The sequence below is a fragment of the Portunus trituberculatus genome, chromosome 47, assembly GCF_017591435.1.
Source record: "Portunus trituberculatus isolate SZX2019 chromosome 47, ASM1759143v1, whole genome shotgun sequence".
NCBI lineage: Eukaryota > Metazoa > Arthropoda > Malacostraca > Decapoda > Portunidae > Portunus > Portunus trituberculatus.
Genome location: NC_059301.1, coordinates 23007254 through 23027906, shown reverse-complemented (window position 1 = coordinate 23027906; position 20653 = coordinate 23007254). Strand labels below are relative to the sequence as shown.

The 20653-nt window shown below is 36.4% G+C and overlaps 2 protein-coding genes across 2 annotated transcripts in view; one reads left to right on the top strand and one right to left on the bottom strand.

Annotated features, from left to right (window-relative positions):
- Positions 1-1471: 1471 nt before the first annotated feature.
- On the bottom strand, positions 1472-12743 carry LOC123520752. The gene is made up of 8 exons (XM_045283315.1): positions 12568-12743; positions 11023-11113; positions 8671-8806; positions 8306-8504; positions 7642-7781; positions 3288-3382; positions 1557-1854; positions 1472-1506 (listed from the first exon to the last, which is right to left on the bottom strand). The coding sequence occupies exons 1-7, from the start codon at positions 12568-12570 to the stop codon at positions 1568-1570; spliced, it is 951 nt and encodes a 316-aa protein (XP_045139250.1). The 5' UTR covers positions 12571-12743; the 3' UTR covers positions 1472-1506; positions 1557-1567.
- Positions 12744-14171: 1428 nt separating this feature from the next.
- The window catches only part of LOC123520631, a 15497-nt gene continuing 9015 nt past the window's right edge, over positions 14172-20653 (top strand). The window contains exons 1-8 of the mRNA XM_045283100.1: positions 14172-14314; positions 15654-15885; positions 16505-16748; positions 17404-17566; positions 17947-18074; positions 19273-19405; positions 19912-20099; positions 20402-20570. Coding sequence (XP_045139035.1) covers positions 17413-17566; positions 17947-18074; positions 19273-19405; positions 19912-20099; positions 20402-20570 — 772 coding nt within the window. The 5' untranslated portion in view covers positions 14172-14314; positions 15654-15885; positions 16505-16748; positions 17404-17412. The remainder of the gene's footprint in view (positions 14315-15653; positions 15886-16504; positions 16749-17403; positions 17567-17946; positions 18075-19272; positions 19406-19911; positions 20100-20401; positions 20571-20653) is intronic.

Genomic DNA, 20653 nt, shown 5'->3' with positions numbered 1-20653 from the left:
ACCTTTAATTTATTCAGGTTATATAAAAGATTTTGCAACTTACATGTATTATCATATGAAGAAGGTTTTAGGATTTATGGTTCTTATTAGATTTATATCATAAGTAAGAAAAATATTTCTCCCACTTGTAAGGGAATAGCTTGGCTGCACACTTTATGGCCAGGTTGGAAGAATATGGTCTGTGTTTCATTTACTAACATTGTAGAAGGGAAGGAAGCATGACCTGATGCCTTGTTTCAGTTGTTTCCTTTCTTAGGGATATCTCAGTGTGATATAAGCATTCAGAAAATATTTTCCCTAAGGATGAGGCACAAAGAAGCGTCTTGCCTTCTAAGTTCACTGTTTGCCACTGGTAACCACATGGTAAGCTTTGATCCTTCAATTTGTGGAGACATTATTTCTGAAAACTCTGTTTTAGAATGGCTGCCAGATACACTATTACATTCAACATAATGTCTTCTTGACTCAAAATGGGACCCTTTCAGGTCAGAGTATAGTCAAGGATTACAAGGAACTATGTCTGGAGAAAAGTAAATCAAGAAACCTAAAGGAATTTGATCCTTGACAAAGAAATTCTGGATCAGATACAAAAAGTACAATCTGGCACAAGGAAGTGGAGCTATGAAAATTTGGCAGCTGGTGGCTGCCTCATGACTGCTCTGGCTCATTCATCACTAAATTCATCAGATTGGCCAAGCTCCCATCTTTATGGACATGGCTTCTTGTGATGTCTGGGTTTTTCTTAGCTGAAGATGCTGCTAAATTATCTTAGTTTGAAAGCAGAATATGATGACACATTTGGTATACATTTGGATGATTTTTGAGGACATTTCATCTAGATTTTTTGTTACTTTGGCAGATACGTATGTATCAATAATGATAAAAAAAGATACTAAATTGCATATGTAAGTAAAATTAACTTTATGATAAAAATTAACCTCAGATTTGTGAAAAGGAAAATCCTTGATTTAGCTTTTTTTTTTTCTCTAATTTTCACATAATTGTATACTGTACTTGAAAAACTAATATATCTATACCTTATACCTCACCCTCTCCAGGAATGACCTCCAAGGAGATGGCCATGGCAGAAGACCCTGCACCTTAGCATTAAATGGTCAAGTCCTGAGTCAAGTAGGGTACCTATGGTCATCTCACTCACTGTCATCAATTAGTCACTCATTGTTATCAATTGCTTGACTTTGCAGTGTGTATTTGGAGCTAAGTTTTCTTCTTCTCTCTTCCATCTTCAACATTGAAATGTGACTATTTTTTCTAGTGATAAGAATCTGCAACAATAACTTTTAAACTTGTTTTTTTTAAGTATGTAGGATTCCATAGAACTTATTTTAATCTCAATTGAAGCTTTTGCAGCAACAGTAACCTATAGTTTCTCATAGTCTAGGCTTAGTTCCCAAATATGTAAATATAGTCATAACAATAATTATAGGTAATTAAGGACATAAACAAAGTATTATCATAAAGTCTTTATTTGCATATAGCCTACAGCATTACAAGGGCACTGGCCAAGGGCAAACAGAGTGTTGGCCTAGGCCCAGATACATACATATTATTTCTTTTTCTGCATGAATTCAGTGAAAGTCATCAGTTTGGCTTTTTTTGAATGTGAGGCCCTCCTCCTCCTTGTTGTATCCTTACCTCTGATCCTTGTGTATGAACCTTCATATTGGGGTGGGCCAGATATTCTAGCCAAATTATTGGTGGAATCTTTCTTCTCATTTTGTTCTTTCCCAGGTGAAGTTTTCAATTCATAGTCTTCAATTATACTATAAAATGACTTGCCTGGCATCTTGGATTGCCTTGGAGGTTTATTCTTTTTCTTTACGTATTTTGGAACTGAAAGTACAATGAAGATTGTTACACTAATTCTATATCTTGTACTCAGTTGATGTGATCTTCCTTTTGGTATAATAATGGACAAGATTTGTTGATTCAATTATGAAAATTTGCACTGTCATATTCTATCTCATGTTGTTATTCTGTTAAGATTATTGAAACAATCAAACAATATATTCAATTAAAGTATAAGAATTGGAGTTAGTAAGTAGTAATTGGATGAAGATATTAATATCTTAATTAATATAATCTTTTGTAAATTCAATTTCCACATATCAGGAATTTATGGCTGTGTGTGTGTGTGTGTGTGTGTGTGTGTGTGTGTGTGTGTGTGTGTGTGTGTGTGTGTGTGTGTGTGTGTGTGTGTGTGTGTGTGTGTGTGTGTGTGTGTGTGTGTGTGCGTGCGTGTGCGTGTGTATATATATATATATATATATATATATATATATATATATATATATATATATATATATATATATATATATATATATATATATACAGTGGAGACTCAATACTCGAACTTAATTAGTTTCAAATGGCTGTCTGAGTATCAAAAAGTTTGACTATCGATAGCTATAAATCAGGTAATTCATTCTAATCTTAGCAAAATCTCAAGTTTATAAAAATTTCAATGTAATTTTTTTTTTTATGATTTTTATTTGTACATACTGTAAGTGAACACTGGTGATAGGTAATGTAGAAGAGGAGGAGAGAAGGGTAGAAAGGAGGGAGGTTGTCAGAGGACGAGTCACCATCTTTGTAACTTTTCTCCAGGTGTGATTCATGTGAACCCACTAGTGGAGAGCTATGGCTCACTAGCACTTGCACTCTCACTAGATTCCTTATTTTCACTAATAATAAGCCTCTTTGGTGCCATTATAAGTTTCTAAATGAAGAACACAGAAGAATGTTTTTTCTCAAGATTGTGGCAGGACTAGGGATGCACATCGGTATACGGTATATTGGAATACCGGTATTTTGCTTTGGTATTGCCAGTAATACCAGTATCAAAATGGGACAATGGCAGTGGCGAGGAGGGAGAGGCCAGATCTTTGTTTAGAACCATGTGTGCGGCTGTTCAATTACTAGATACTTTCATCCACTAATTAAGTCTTTGGTTTTAATGTAAATTATAAATAAAAAACTACAGACAATGCATGGGAATGTTATTCTGATGACCATGGCAGCACAACTGGCAGAGGGGGGGAAGGAGAGGCCAGGAAGCCTCTGTTTACAACCATATGTGTGGACAATCAACTATTAGGTACTTTTTCGCGTATTAAATTGAAGTTTTGCATTCTAATATTGAAAAGTTTGACTATTAAGAAGTTCGAGTTTTGAGTCTCCCCTGTATATTGCGTGGAAGTTAAAAAACACCACAGTCATAATTACAAACCAGAATAATTGGGAACTGCATTAAATATTAAGCTCACCATAGGGTTCCTCTCCATCAAAATGCAGACCTTCAAGTATACTGACTACATTCTCCATACCAACAACTGGAGATGGCAGCTTCTCGGGTGCAAATCTATAAATTAACCAGGGACACAAATGCAGATTAAAAGAATGCCAAAATCTGTAACCATATAACAATTTGGACTACATTAATGATAATTGAACATAAACATTTGAGGAAATTGGAATTTTGATATCAAATCATTCATCTGACCTGAAAATTATATTACCATAAACGGGTACATGGTAGGTTTTCAAGAAAATGCTTATACATAATCTAAATCCTATGGATAATACTGTTTTTAAATTAGCACTAAACATCACATGGAAAATTAAAAATAAAATAACATGATGAATGGTATACCAATTTGACTGACATAAGCTGACCAAGAAATTCCTTTTATAGGAAGACTATATATCTATAAGCCAGACACAGATCCTCCTTAAAGAGATGTAGTCAATACCAAACTTTGTTATAGGGTATATGCAGCATGCCAAAATGGTGTTGAATCTTAATTATTTAGGAGACACATCTGTCTATAAAGAAAAATTCAAAATGTGTCTCATAAAATGAAAAATACACTGCTTTAAGATTTATCTTTCTTCCAACATTGAAGAGGCATATTAATGCAGAAAAAAAATATTTAATGTCATAAAAAGGTGGTCTGCAATTTTTTTTTTTTTTTTTTTTTTTAATGCAGGAGGGGAAACTGGCCAAGGGCAAAAAAAAAAAAACACTGGATTGCCAGTTCCCTTAAAGAGAATAAGAGTTATTCAAAATACAGAAGCAGGCAGGGAGTTCCTCAGTAGAGCAGTTAGCATTAAAATAGTGATAAAAGATAGCAAGAGATGCAACATTCCGGCAGTGAGAAAGAGGCTGAAGACAGTCAGTCAGAGGAGGGGAGTTGATGAGATGAAAAGCTTTTGATTCCACCCTATTTAAGAAAACTGTGAGCGGAACATCCCCAAACATGTGAAGAATACTCCATACAAGAACGGATAAAGGCCCTTGTACATAGTTACCAGTTGGAGGAGCAAGAAAAATTGGCAGAGATGCCACAGGACGCCTAACTTAATAAAAGCTGTTTTAGCAAGAGATGAGATGTGAAATTTCCAGTTTAGAATTATGAGTAAAGTACAGTTCGAGGATATTCAGTGTGGAAAATGGGGACAGTTGAGTGTCACTGAAGAAGAGGGGATAGTTGCCTGAAAGGTTGTGTTGAAATGATAGATAGAGGAATTGAGTTTTTGAGGCATTGAATACTACCAAGTTTTCTCTGCCCCAATCAGAAATCTTAGAAAGATCAGAAGTTAGGTGTTCTGTGGCATCCCTGCTTGATCTATTGACTTCCTGAAGGGTTGGTCATCTCTGAAAAGACGCGGAAAGGTGTAGGGTGGTATCATCAACAAGTAGGAGTGGATAGGGCATTCCATTAATGAATACTGGAAAGAGAATGGGTGACAGGACAGAACCCTCAGGAACAATACCATTAATAGATTTAAAAGAAGAGTAGCCGTCTACCGCAGCTGCAATAGAACGGTCGGAAAGGAAATTTGTGATAAAGTTGCAAAGAGAAGGATAGAAACCGTAGGAAGACAGTTTTCAAATCAAAGCTTTGTGCCAAACTCTTATCAAAAGCTTTTGATATATCTAACGCAACAGCAAAAGATTCACCAAAATCTCTAAAAGAGGATGACCAAGACTCAGAAAGGAAAGCCAGAAGGTCATCTTGACGGAAGCCATACTGGCGATCAGAGAGAAGATTGTGAAGTGACATGTTTGAGAATCTACCTATTGAGGATTGATTTGAAAAGTTTAGACAAGCAAGAGATTAAAGCTAGAGTTAGAGGGATTAGAACAGTCACCCTTTTTAGGAACAGGCTGAATGTAGGCAAACTTCCATCATGAAGGAAAGGTAGAAATCGATAGACATAGTTCAAAGAGTTTGGCCAGGGAAAGTGCAAACTTGGAAGCACAGTTTTGAGAACAATAGGAAGGACCCCATGAGGTCCATAAGTCTTTCGAGTGTTTAGGCCAGAGAGGGCAAGGAAAACATAATTACAAAGAACTTTAACTGAAGGCATGAAATAGTCAGAGGGAGGAGGAGAGGAAGGGACAAGCCCAGAATCATCCAAGGTGGAGTTGTTAGCAAAAGTTTGAGAGAAGAGTTCAGCTTTAGAGACAGATGAGATGGCAGTGGTGCCATCAGGATGAAATAAAGGAGGAAAGATGAAGAAGTAAAGTTATTGGAGATGTTTTTGGCCAGATGCCAGAAGTCTCAAGGGAGTTTGAGTTTGAAAGATTTTGACATTTTCTATTTATGAAGGAGTGTTTGGCAAGTTGAAGAACAGACTTGGCATGATTCCGGGCAGAAATATAAAGTGCATGAGATTCAGGAGATGGAAGGCTCAAGTACCTTTTGTGGGCAACCTCTCTATCATGTATAGCATGAGAACAGGCAGTATTAAAGCAAGGTTTAGAAGGTTTAGGTTAAGAAAAGGAATGAGGAATGTATGCCTCCATGCCAGACACTATCACCTCTGTTATGCATTCAGCACTCAGAGATGGGTCTCTTAACACAGAAACAATAATCATTTCAGGGAAAATCAGCATAATACCTCCTCAGGTCCCCCCAACTGGCAGAGGAAAAATGCCAGAGGCATCTCTGCTTTGGGAGATCCTGAGGAGGGATTGGAGAAATATGATAAGATACAGAAATGAGATTGTGATTGGAGGAGCCCAATGGAAATGATAGGGTAACAGCAAAAGCTGAAGGATTAGAGGTAAGGGAAAGATCAAGAATGTTGGGTGTATCACCAAGACGGTCAGTAATACAAGTAGGGTGTTGCACCAGTTGCTCTAGGTCATGGAGGATAGCAAAGTTGAAGGCTAGTTCACTAGGATGGTCAGTGAAGGGAGGAAAGCCCAAGCTGGTGGTGAACATTGAAATCTCCAAGGATGGAGATCTCCACTAAAGGATAGACAGAATGTGCTCCACTTTGGAAGTTAAATAGTCAAAGAATTTACTATAGTCAGAGGAATTAGGAGAGAGATAGACAGCACAGACAAATTTAGTTAGTGACTATTGAGTCAAAGCCAGATGATGGAAAACTCAGAAGATTCAACAGCGTGTGCATGAGCAAGTTAAAGGCAGTGTCACACTAGCACTTTTTCCGTTGATTAATGCGATTTCCGTCTAGTTTTCAACGTTCCGCATGAACTTATTGCATGAATTTGTCAGACGATAGGGATCGTTTCCGTCTGCAAATTTTCCGCGTTTGTTTACATACCAAGACCAAGACCACAAGACTTGCCGCGTCTCCTCAACCTGCTTCTACGTGCATTGGTTCTACCACTAACCATGAACGCATCCATGCATGCTTTTTGGCTTGTTTAGCTCGTCTAAGTTTCGTAATACACAGTATTACGTTCAGAGCAGCGTATCTTTGCTGCAGCGTGGCCTCCATGTTTGTTTACATTGTCGGTCTGTGTTGGCGGGAAGTGACGACGAAACACCGTTTGTTTGTGACAGGCCGCAGCCAAAATATTGTCGATTATCTGAAAAACGACGAAAAAAGTAGACGGAAAAAGTGCTAGTGTGACACCGCCTTAAGTCATTCTGCACATAGACACAACATCTAGCTTTGGAACAAAAATGAGGAGAAAGTAGGAGGGAACAGAAAAGGGGCTACTGTCAGTTGGCTCAGACAGCTGTGTTTCAGTGAGGAAAAGATGATGAGGTTTAGCAGAGGAGAGGTTGTGTTCTACTGATTGAAAATTAGATTTAAGAGTGCAAATGTTGCAGAAGTTAATGAAGAAAAGTTAAGGGAGGTGTCAAGTCATTTTGCATCACTACCTGAAGAACAGTCCAACCTGAGGACATTTATGGTCCCCTTCTCAGAAGAGGATTCCGAGGCTGGATTAGGAGTTGCTATTTTTAAATTTTGAGTGAAGGAAGTGTGTGTAATAACTTGCATGTAGTTTTGTGAAAAGGAGAGTTGTCTTTAGAGGGTAGGCTGTGACTGCCCCCTTTGAGTTGTGAGACAAAAAGGGAAACACTCAGTGAAATCACCACCCCCTGAACTGATTCGGACCAGAATTGGTCTGGAACAGAACTAGTGCTATTAGACCTTGCTGTAAGTAAATCATCTCTATGGTAGATGTCTACTACCTCCTCCATTTGTGTAAACTATAATGGCAATTTATCATGAAAATAACCATACACTGATAAGTGAAGCATCTATACATATGTTTATTTAAATAAAAAGTTACAGTTGAATTTTCTGTTGTAGCCAGCTATTACCTGGCAAACAGCTGTTGGCATTACTTACTTATTCCTTAGAGCTTTCTCTAAAATTCGGAAACTACCAATTTGACCCCTCATATGTTTCTTCCAGCGAGCCACCACAGCTTTGTCATGTCTTTGTCTTTCTACTTCTGACTTGGGGATCCAATAGGACTTAGTCAGCCTCTGTAATGTTAATTGTTATTTCAGAAGCTTGTCTGCAAAGAAATATTGCAACTGAAAAATCTGCTTATTGACTATTATACAGTATCATAAATAAGCTAAAATTTGAAAAGATTTGTGCCTTCATTGCAAAACACTTTTGAGTTCTTGAATTACATGAGCTAGAATGATCCATTGATACTCAATAACTATCCATTGCTGGACAATGTACCTAATCCATAAAAGAAAAAGGAAAAGAAAAATGGTTTGTCATAGTCTGTATTTCATTCCCTCTTTTTGTATTTAGGTATGTATGCTCTGTATAATCAACTCTGATGGGCTGAATCAGCAGCAACATTCTCACAAATGTATGGCAGAAATATAAAAGTTTGATTCTTCTATAAGAATACAAATAATAGAAAAAGAATGATGACACTCATGCTAGCATCTAGTATTGTTCTTTCTCTCCACATCAAATATCTCCATTTTCTAGTTAAACAATTTCATCAGTTCTTAATGAATCAATTCTTAATTAATTTAATACTTACCACAACACCTTCAGGAGAAATGGGGAAGGACTTTGAGAGGACCTCAGGAGTCCATTGATCTGGATCACTAGAATGCAAGTACTTTAGCTGCTCCTTCATTGAACATGTCAGCAGATTTTCCTCCACTGGGCCATAAGCCTTGAAATATTTATGCTGGATAGTTCTTCTTCGCAAATAATGCTGATATTTCTTTGCATCACTGAAAATAAGAATAATATATATATATATATATATATATATATATATATATATATATATATATATATATATATATATATACTATGTATATTACAAAGCAGACATAAACCAAGATATATGTACTACTATAATGCATAAAACAAAAATCCATATGGTTCTTAACTTACACTTCAATGTGGGCTGCCTCTTGATTAAAGGTATTAAAGGAGGCATCAGTCATGGCCTCAAGCTCATCTGGATTCATTTCCTCAATTTCCTCCTCCCGCAACCCCAATACCTTCACTGTACCCCGGATCCCCCGACCTGTTAAACAGTAACATGTAGTATTTTGTGATAACGCTTCAGTATCATGGAACACTGTTTGGCCACATTCAAGGTGATTCTATTTAAAATGCATTCAATGGGTTGAGAATTGCATGGTAGAGCTAACAAAATACTGATATAATTGATAGTCTACAAGTCATGGATTAAAGTTGTATATTTATTTATCTATCTATCTATCTATCTATCTATCTATCTATCTATCTATCTATATATATATATATATATATATATATATATATATATATATATATATAGAGAGAGAGAGAGAGAGAGAGAGAGAGAGAGAGAGAGAGAGAGAGAGAGAGAGAGAGAGAGAGAGAGAGAGAGAGAGAGAGAGAGAGAGAGAGAGAGAGAGTCCTGGACGGTCTGTGTGCAATGTGGGTCTGTGCACCATGTCCCATGTTAAGTCCCATAACACATAAACAGAGAGTGGAAATGATGAGGCAAAGTTCAAATTTTTCCGCCAATACCTTTCCACTGTTGAGTGTGTACCAGAGAGAACTAGGCGTTAGTCACTGCACCACCTACAGGGAGGCGGTGGCGTAGTGGATAAGGTGGTGAGCGTGGGATCAGGCAGACATCCACGCGTAGGTTCGAATCCCACCATGTACAGCCTTAAACACTTTGCCATTTGTCGAGTGGTTTAAAGTTACCTACATGTCACCATGATACCCAGGTTCTAGGTGGTTACACCCAAGATGAGCTTCGGGGGTGATATGGCCCCTAATATGGGTACCACTATGAATAAAATTGCCTGTGCCACTAATGGTCAGAAGATGAACAGCGCTTCCCATACACTCTTCAAGTGTGCCTACAGGCGCCTTACCATAAAAAAAAAAAAAAAAAAAAAAAAAAAAATCTAACATAGATTGTCAATGAATTCATCATTATTATGCCTGGTTGTCAAGTGGTTGAGGATAAAAATGTCTAGTCTCAGTAAATAAGGAATTGTGTGAGTAACTCGTAAGCCCTACCCATTGGAGGGTAGCGCGTCAACTAGGGTAGGGCATTACTAGGCTATAGTAAAACTAAATTGTACTGGTCCACAAGGTGAGGCCAATAATCTGTGCCATGTTGTCATATCTCTCATTACTTCAAGGAAAATGTAATGACAGTTTTCTATTCAATTTAATGCATGATTTCGCTAAAGAAAAAATAATTAAATAAAAAAAATAAGTGATGGGGGCGGACACGAGATATGATGATCTCTGTAGGTGATTATGCCGTAAGTAAATAAATACAGTAAAGGTGCTGGTTATAAAAGTGAAAATGAGTGGTAATTTACATAATATTTACTAGTATGTCCTCTTGATATATCCAATCTAACATAGTGAGTGATGAGAAGAAACATAAGATGAGGCAACATTTTATTTCAGTTATTTCCCCAAGCTTCACTTATTTATTGAATACCATTAGATGCAGATACTTTTTTCCTTGGTGTGGCTGTACAACACACAGTAAGATGGAGAAGCGTCAGTGTGTACTTCTGTTGTGGTGACCAGAAAGTGAGTCGATTTGCACATGCATGCCTGCCTGGTGACCTGACTCCACCCCTTCCCCAGGGAAAAAATACAAAGCTGGTTTGCAATCTTTTTTTTTTTTTTTCTTTTTTTCTTTTACTCCTTGACAGGCAAGACGAATTACTAACTATTTGATGACAACAATTTTGATAGCATGTGGATAAAAACAAAGACCTTAAGACACATAGCGCAATAACCTGACATAATCTATCACGTAAACCTGCCAGTAGGCGCACTGAGCTGTCCTAACCTTTCTTCACTTACAATCCTCTATGCTGAAAAACTGCAGCTACAAAGGGCAGCATGATATCCGCCATCATAGCAGATAAAATTTTACATTACTGGTAAAACTTTTGTGGTCGTATTCCAGTCTGGAGGTTTCATAGCTGATATTGTCAGCTTAGGGTATCGCAAACTACCTTCTCTACTCACTCTCTCTCTCTCTCTCTCTCTCTCTCTCTCTCTCTCTCTCTCTCTCTCTCTCTCTCTATATATATATATATATATATATATATATATATATATATATATATATATATATATATATATATATATATATAAGCAAAGAATAATAAATGCATAACATAAACAAACAATTAAAAAAATTCAGAAGTACCTGTGTATACTTCAAAGAAATTAAACAAAAAAAGGTCATTAATATGAACTTCCACTTACCTGAGAGAAGAGCAGAGGTTGTGAGGCACCTAGCAAACCCAGAAGTGCAGAACACTCTGCCAACCACACTCAAAGGTAAAGCCATCATATTCTGGTGGATAAGAGAAAGTTCTAGTCAAGTGCATTCTCACAGCAGACTTTCTCACCTATTAGTGACACTACTCAAGGCACAACCAACCTTTTACCTTGTTTACTATTGTTTTCATAATTTTCCAGTAATTTATGTATTTCTTTTTCTATGCAAGAGGGAAACCAACCAAGGGCAACAAAAGAAAAAAAAAGGCCCACTTCAAATGCTAGATCCCTTAAAGATTGATGAAGAATTAGCCAAAATTCAGGGACAAATTTCTTGAAATCCCCTTCTTAAAACAAGTCAAGTTGTAGGAAGATGGAAATACAGAAGCAGGCAGGGAGTTCCAGTGAAAGGTATGAATGATTGAGAATACTGGTTAACTCTTGCATTACAAGGTTGGACAGAATAGGGATGAGAGGAAGAAGAAAGCCTTGTGCAGCGATGCTGCAGGAGGAGGGGAGGCATGTAGTTAGCAAGATCAGTAGAGCAGTTAGCATGGAAATAGCAATAATATATATATATATATATATATATATATATATATATATATATATATATATATATATATATATATATATATTCTGACATGTATCAATCTCAATAGAGGAGGCTAGGTATTACTCCAGAGTTTCACCACAATCAGCTACGTGTTTTTACCCACCTCAAGAGATAGAGCTCCTCATTACGAGTAATTTGAACCCCATATATACTAGGTGCAACCTTTTATAATGGCGACACAGATTTTTAAAGATTTAAGCATGTTCTGGTGATCAGCCATAGCCTCCCGCATCAAACCCTGCCGCACACTGATGCCGTAACAGCCCGTCACTCTCGAGGAAGGCTCGGATGACGAATAAGGTAACTGAATCTTTTATTGAGGTTAGGTTTAGGTAGGTTGGGTTAGATTAGGTTAGGTTAAGTTAGGTTCTTTTCTGGATGAAACTAATTTTTTCTGGTAGATTTCGGAGGCTTGTTTTAATGAATTGGGACTCAGTCCTTAGAGTTTTACCAGACCCACTATTCACAAACTTGCCTGAGGAATTTGGAAGATACCGCTGACTGACCTATCATAATAAAAATAAAATTGGTTGATTTGTGCCAAAAACAAGTGGTATTTTAATTAATAGCCGAAATCTACCATAATATGTTTCGGGGCTGTAAAAATAAAATTGGTTGATTTGTGCCAAAAACAAGTGGTATTTTAATTAATAGCAAGCCGAAATCTACCAGAAAAAATTAGTTTCGTCCAGATAGCCGAAAGGACAAGGTGGTGAAACTCTGGAGGTTAACCGGAGGCTAAGGTTATCTTCATAATATCCTTTCTTTTATTTCAAATTGGGACTCAGTCCTTAGAGTTTCCATGAATGTCCACATTTGGCCTGAATTGGCTTCTTCCAGCTAAGACCCACTATTCACAAACTTGCCTGAGGAATTTGGAAGATACCGCTGACTGACCTATCATATAGAATTACCATTTCGTGTGCTGGGGCTGAGCGTGGCACTGTAGTTTACTTCACATTTGTCTCGAGTTTCTTCTTTGCGAATTAAGTTACACAAACAGGTATAAACAGTGTGTCTCGACTCCCGAGCATGTCTGTTTGTTTACATTGATCAGTTCGGCGGGCCTGACATTGTGCCTTTTGTACGGCGAGACTGTACGAGACAAAAATAGTATTGACAATAATAATAGTAATGATAATAGCAGTAATGATAACTGTAATGATGATAATAATAATAGTTATGGTGATGATGCTGATGATCATGATGAGTCTGTCTATTTATCCATCTATTTAGTTATTTACTGCTTTTGGTTATGAGGCAAATTAGTGGTTCCTCACCGGTCTTTCTCTATCTTCTTATTTTGATTTATTCATCTTATGTATTGATTCATTATTGTCGTTATTATTGTTATTACTATTATTATTATTATTATTATTATTATTATTATTATTATTATTATTATTATTATTATTATTATTATTATTATTATTATTATTATTATTATTATTATCATTATTATTATTATTATTATTATTATTATTATTATTATTATTATTATTATTATTATTATTACTATTATTATTGTTGTTGTTGTTGTTATCATTATTATTATATTTTTTATTATTATTATTATTATCATTATTGTTATAATAATAATAATAATAATAATAATAATAATAATAATAATAAACATAATTATGATAATAATAATAATAATAATAATAATAATTATTATTATTATTATTATTATTATTATTATTATTATTATTATTATTATTATTATTATTATTATTATTATTATTATTATTATTATTATTATTATTATTATTATTATTATTATTATTATTATTATTATTATTATTATTATTATTATTATTATTATTATTATCATTATTATCAACATTATCATCATCATTATTATTTCAATCATTTATCTATAAGTTTATTATCTTTTTTTTTTATGAATATGATACATACAATTATCATATCTATCAAACAAAAGTACTCTGATGTATACGACTCGAGGATTATATATACGGAAGATACTTGTGTCAAATGTGTTGTCCATGGCTGGCTGGGCCTGCTAATGATGATGATGATGATGATGATAATAATAATAATAATAATAATAATAATAATAATAATAATAATAATGATAATAATAATAATAATAATAATAATGATGATGATGATGATGATGGCTGTGTTAAGATTGTTAAGATGGTCCTCGGACAGTCTACCTAACCTACAACTCCTATATAGGTATAAAACGTAAGGGCACTGACGGCTCCTTCTGAACTTTGTTGCTGCGGACGGTAATAAAATTCCTCAAGGCAAGATGCGAAGATTTCGTGAATTATGACGATTATGTTTGAATATCTTGGCAGGCTTACTTACAAAAAATATATATACATAATAAACCCAGAATGAAATTACGTCATTACACGATAAAAGAAAATGAATAAATAGAACATTTCTTTCGTTCCGTATAGATATTTAATCAAAATCTTAATCGGACGTTTTTGAGCAGCGGAAGACTGCGTCGGGATTGCTTACCAAAACAACGGGTGGGCGGCAGGCGACAGTCGGCAACTGGCGCAGCGGTGGGATAACTGGTCTGACAGCATCCCTGCCTCGTCACCTCCCTTGTCCCATCCACACTCGCACATCACGCAGTAAACAAGCTGCTTCGTTGACTGAAACAGTGAGGAAGGAAAGGTAACACTCTCCTAACAGTGGTTGCACAGAAAAAACTTACAGACGTAAAAATCCTCGGTGGTTGTCTGCCGTGTTAATCGATATTTACGTTCGACTGTCACACGATTCAGTCTCTGCCTGGATTCTGGTATCCTAGCGATGATCTCCAGATATTTGGTGTATTCCTTACTGTTAGGAAGAGATACCATGCTAGATAAAACTGAAATTAACTCATGTTCTCATTACTCTTTAACTGTGTTTATTGAACTTATCCAGTTTCTTGCGTGATACACGTTTGCGTTGTTTCAAGACGCCTGAGTTATAAACACAAAGAAGGGTTAAACACATATGCGACACATTCAATGAATCTGTGTGTGTGTGTGTGTGTGTGTGTGTGTGTGTGTGTGTGTGTGTGTGTGTTAGTTCTATGAAGCGCGCATTTACGTTTATCATCAGAAAAACAGTTTATAACTTTCAAAGGAAAAATAATAATGTGGAGGGCATCACAATATCACAATACTGCGACATACTGTATAAACAAGCACGTCATTGTCTTGCTGCAACATGTCTTTGGAAAGTTGGCCTGCATTCTGATGCTTTTCGGCTTCATCATCTTGTCTAAGTTATAGCAAACAGTAGTAGATGTTACTAAGTCATTCAAATATCCACTCATGATTTTAGTGATGGTTTAACAAGGATTACATATACCATCCAAGAAAAATTATCAATGAATATAAGAGAAATTATCTTAGACCTTTTGAAATTATCTTAAAGTTCAAAACATTTCCAAATTCAGAGTAACTCTTAATGTGGCTAAAACCATGCAAAACGCGCAGAAAGGTGTTGTCTCTTTACACAACGTCCTACAGTATATAAAAGCACGTCAGGGGGATAAGCACATTTATTGTAAAGTTGACTTAATTATTTATTTCACTGTCATTACTTGTGTTCAGACATTCAGACAAGTTGGATGAGAAAGTGAGGAAACAATAGTGTTCGCAATTTCGCTACATTTTTAGTTATTGTAAAATTGACTTAATTATTTATTTCACTGTCATTACTTGTGTTTAGACATTCAGACAAATTGGATGAGAAGGTGAGAGGAAACAAAAGTGTTCGCGATTTCGCTACATTTTTTTTTTTTTTTTTTTTTTTTTAAGAGAAACTGAACAAGCGGTAGCGAAACTAGTCTGTAATAAACTCAACTCCAAACACCTGTGTTTCTTCTCAGTACAAAGGTTAATCAGCGCACTGCCGGGGGAAGAGGTCATGAGTGCCTGAATGTCCCCAGAGGTTGCTACAAGCGGGCAAGAGCTGCACTAAGAGGAAATTAACAATCATTCTCCATGTTGTGTTACAGGCCATGCACGTGTGGCCGGCGGCGGTGGTGTTGGCGGTATGGGCGGGGATAGGCGGTGCTGTGGGGATCACAACGCCTCTCCCTCTGTCCACGCAACAGCCTGCTGACACGCCCACGTCAACGGCTTCCAACATTCTCAGCAACTCGGCGGCGCCACCCACACTTACACCCGCCTCCGAAACGGCGCCCATCACTCAAGCTAATTCCAGCTTCCTAGAGACGTCTGTTCCAAGTATGTCGCCGGACCCAGGGGTGGGAGGGACTGAAGGGCAGGTGTGTGGCGGGGTCGTGCGTGGTCAGTGTGACAGGTGTGGAAACAGAAATTATGATATGGATTGAAGATTATTTAAGATATAGATATGGCAAATTTCATAGTCACCTGTTGTAATGATGAAAATAATGATAATAGTACTAGTAATAATAATAATGATAATAATAATAATAATAATAATGATAATAGTAATAAAAAATATTATTATTATTGTTATTATAATGATAATAATAATAATAGTAATAATAATAATAATAATAATAATAATAATAATAATAATAATAATAATAATAATAATAATAATAATAATAATAATAATAATAATAATAATAATAATAATAATAATAATAATAATAATAATAATAATAATAATAATAATAACAATAATGATAATAACAATAATAATAGTAATAATAATAATAACGATAAACTCTCCCTATGAAAACTACAAGACGTGACCACGACGTGGAAAATATTACTGTGTCGATACGAGATCCTATGAAAAGTGACTGTTTCTCTTATGGAGATGTGTGTCCATGTCAGGAAAGTCATGCATAGATATAACACTATCCTCCTCCAGGTAACTCCAAGGACGATGACACACCCACGTCCTCCTCCACGCCCACAGTCAGCAAACACAACACCAGTATCCAGCCCGCCCGCCACCTACGTCCACCACCTCCACCACCACAACCACCACTCCCAGCACTACCACACCAACTACCACCACTACCACCAGCTCTACTACCACCACTCCCACCACCACCACTACCACCACACAAACGCCTCCCCCACCCGCCCTGCCTCTTCCTCAACTCCCTTCAGTAAGTGTTCATATTTCGTTTGTTATGACGAGTTTGTTACTTATCTTAAACACTGTGCTGCTTAGAGTAAGAATGAATGCAATAGAGGTATTTTAATGGCATTGGGGATGTAACAAGGGTGACGTAAGTAAATTCCTCACAGTCAGTAATCAGGATAGAACAAAGTAATGGGTTCAAGCACGGTAGATTTAAATTTCACGAGATAAGATGAAATGATTAGTAGATGAATGGAATATAGTCATTATGTTGTTGGTGCCGAGTCATTAAGGAGTTTTTAAAAGATCAAGACAAATATGTGGATGAAGATGATGGATGGAAATAGACGTCACATGCAGAAAATTACTCGTATAGGCATGGGGGGCCTTCTTGTAGCTTCCTTTCCTTATGTTCTTATTCTTGCCTGTGTCTTCATTGTTATGGACCATATTCTGAAGCACCTCTACATCCCACCTCCACTACTTTTAAAAGGCTATGGTTGAAATGATACCAATATTTCAAGGCGTTTACATAGCTCTATAGTGAGAGAGAGAGAGAGAGAGAGAGAGAGAGAGAGAAGTGAACCGTTTCTGAATACTGGGCTATATCTAAGCGCAACAACACTCACGTTCACTATTTTCTACTTCGTTACTCACATTTCCCTTCACGTTCTCCTCAGACTTACGAGATGACGGTGGAGGTGTTGGACATCCACAACCACGAGACCTTCACAGTGACCGAGCGAGAGAACGAAGGCTGGGCGTCTCACAAACTCACCTCCTCCACCCTCAACGTCTCGTGTATCTACATGCCCCTAAAGGCAGAAGGATACCTGCTCGAAGGTTAGCCTGGATTAGAAGGAAGACAAAAGATATGGGTGGGGAGAATGGGATTGAAGAATGGGGAGTGTAGAGGTGGTGAATGAGCGAATGAAGGAGTCCACGTTTGTTGAAAATCATTATCGTATACTTTTAAGTCACAAGCGTTTTAGAATCTATAGATATGTAGGTGAGAAAATGAGATAGATAAGAGGGCGTTGAGATAGTGAATGAGCAAATGAAGGAATGCTAATGTGTTAAAACTTATTATTAGTTTCATCTATTCTTAAGAAGCTATACATGTTGAAAATATATATAATGAAAAAAATATATGTAGTGTTATGATGTCCTACTCTGCATCGCATAATTCCTGCTTTTTTGTCTTCCATTTAATTAACCTGCAGGTGTGAAGTGTGACCGTTCCTCACGCATGCCTAACAGATGCTTCTGCACCGATCGGTTCTGCCGCCCCTACATCTCCCTGAGCATACTGCTGGAGTACCTGCAGACACACATACCCACTCACACCGAGGTGAGTCCCCTACCTCTCCCTCCACCCCTGCGCCGCACCGTCACGTACTCCACCACCTTTGAAAGTGTTAAGTCACCTGATGGCTGTAAATAATCGCGAAACAGTCATTTGATGCAGGATATGAGTCACCGTTCATGTGTGTGTGTGTGTGTGTGTGTGTGTGTGTGTGTGTGTGTGTGTGTGTGGTGGGGAGGGTTATCTATTTGTATCTTTTATAGGAAAGAATCGAATTCGTAATATCATGCTTTTTATGCCAAATTATCATATTCTGTCTCTATCCGTGCGGACTTTGCACACATAATATCCACTGATAATGCACGTGTGTGTGTGTGTGTGTGTGTGTGTGTGTGTGTGTGTGTGTGTGTGTGTGTGTGTGTGTGTGTGTGTGTGTGTGCACGCGCGCGCGAAAATACAATACTTGCTATGTACGTACTTACATATCAACAAGTCGAATCAGTACATACTTCATATGAAAGGTTCCTGTTTCACGATTTTTTAAAAGGTCTATTATTTACTAGTTTTTATTTATTAATCATTATCATTATCATTATTATTGTTACTAAAATAATAAGAGAAATAATAATAATGTTAGTAATAATGATAATGATAATAATAATAATAATAATAATAATGATAATAATAATAATAATAATAATAATAATAATAATAATAATTATTATTATTATTATTATTATTATTATTATTATTATCATTATTACTATTCTTCTTATTATTCATCTTCTCCTACTTCTTCTTCTTCTTATTATTATTATTATTATTATTTTTATTATTATTATCATTATTATTATTATTATTATTATTATTATTATTATTATTATTATTATCATTATTATTATTGTTATTATTAATATATTATTATTATTATTATTATTATTATTATTATTATTATTATTATTATTATTATTATTATTATTATTATTATCATTATTATTATTATTATTATTATTATTATTATTATTATTATTATTATTATTATTATTATCATTATCATCATTATTGTTATTATTATTATTATTTTCTTTTTACATATAATTCCTAACACAAACTTTGTTTCCTTCTTTTCCCTCCTTATGATATAATATAATGGCTATGGCACTTACTAAGAAAACAACAGCATATTTATTAACGTGGCCAGACATCCCCATATATAGCTTTCCTGCTGTGCTTTTGTTCCCAGCATGAGATGAAAGGCGTGGGTGGGATGAAGGTGGAAGTGTGGCGAGCCAGCAAGACTGACATGACAATTGAGGCTGTGTACACCCGCACCAGGAGAGACCTCACGCCCCTCTCCTTCACCGTCAAGGGACCAGGTGAGGGTGGCAGCAGAGGGGATTCATGTACCTCACATTACGTCTACCTTCATAATTTTAAACATTTATCAAATATCTATTTTTTACTTAACAGTCTATGATGAAAGTTACTTGCGTTTTCAAAGGTGTTTTCATTATCTTAATTGTAGTTTACGAGGATTGAGCAGCAATAACACAATGACATTGTGGTAGAGGAAGCTATTGGAGATTTTCAAGGGTTCTCATTGTTCTAGTAATAGTTTAGAGAGAAATCAACACAATTAATGGGAAAAAAAAGCACCATGACGAATCAACACCATTAATATAAAACACCGTGACGACGACGACGATGATGATAAAAGTGAACTACTGGATATTTTCATTATTTTAGTTGTAGTTTAGCAAGGAATCAACATAATTAACGGAGGACATTACTGACAACCCAACCAATAATACCTGCGATCTTTGTAAAGAGTCCTAATGAGAAAACAAGATGTCTAAGCATACGGACCTACCTATCGTGGCAGGTAGTGTGTTCATGATACCCAACGGTCCCATCTGGCTGCAGTACCAAGTGAGGTCCTGGGCACTCACCACCGTGCCCACCCAGGAGCTGGTGTCCACGCCCCCTGGAGTCGTGTGTCCTGTTCACGAGAGAAAATTCCTACCCAAGCTATCCAATCAGTTTTCCCTCACCATGGAAACTGTGATCCAGGTAATACTGCGCTCGTTGATCCTTTTTTTTTTATTTATTTATTTATTTTGTTATTCGTATTAATTTTGTTTCAGTTTGTTTACATGTTGACAAATACTAACAAACTAATGTAATGAAATGAATAATTGTTGACCTATCCATCTCTTTTTATTTATCTATCTGCTACCTATCTGTCTGCATGTGTTTCCACCTATTAATTTATGCGCTAATCCATATCTGTAGGAGAGTTTGCCGACCCACCTTCTTTTCTACATACTAACCTATCAAACATACTCATCAGTTAACTATACACACGTCTACAGAATCTGGGCACCATTGCATACGAGTCACAGCACTATGAGGCGGAGGAGAAGCTGGTATCGTTCACGTACCGGCCACACTTGCACGCTGACGGCATGTTCCTCCTTAACATCCCTGGCCTCACGGACCTCACTATCGAGACCTACCGCGTCATCCATGACTTCAAGACCGGTGAGTGTCCGATCAGTGCTGCGTAGTTGTCTGGTGGTTCCGCCAGCCACATGTGTCACCTTGAGACTTCAGCGTCCCCATTG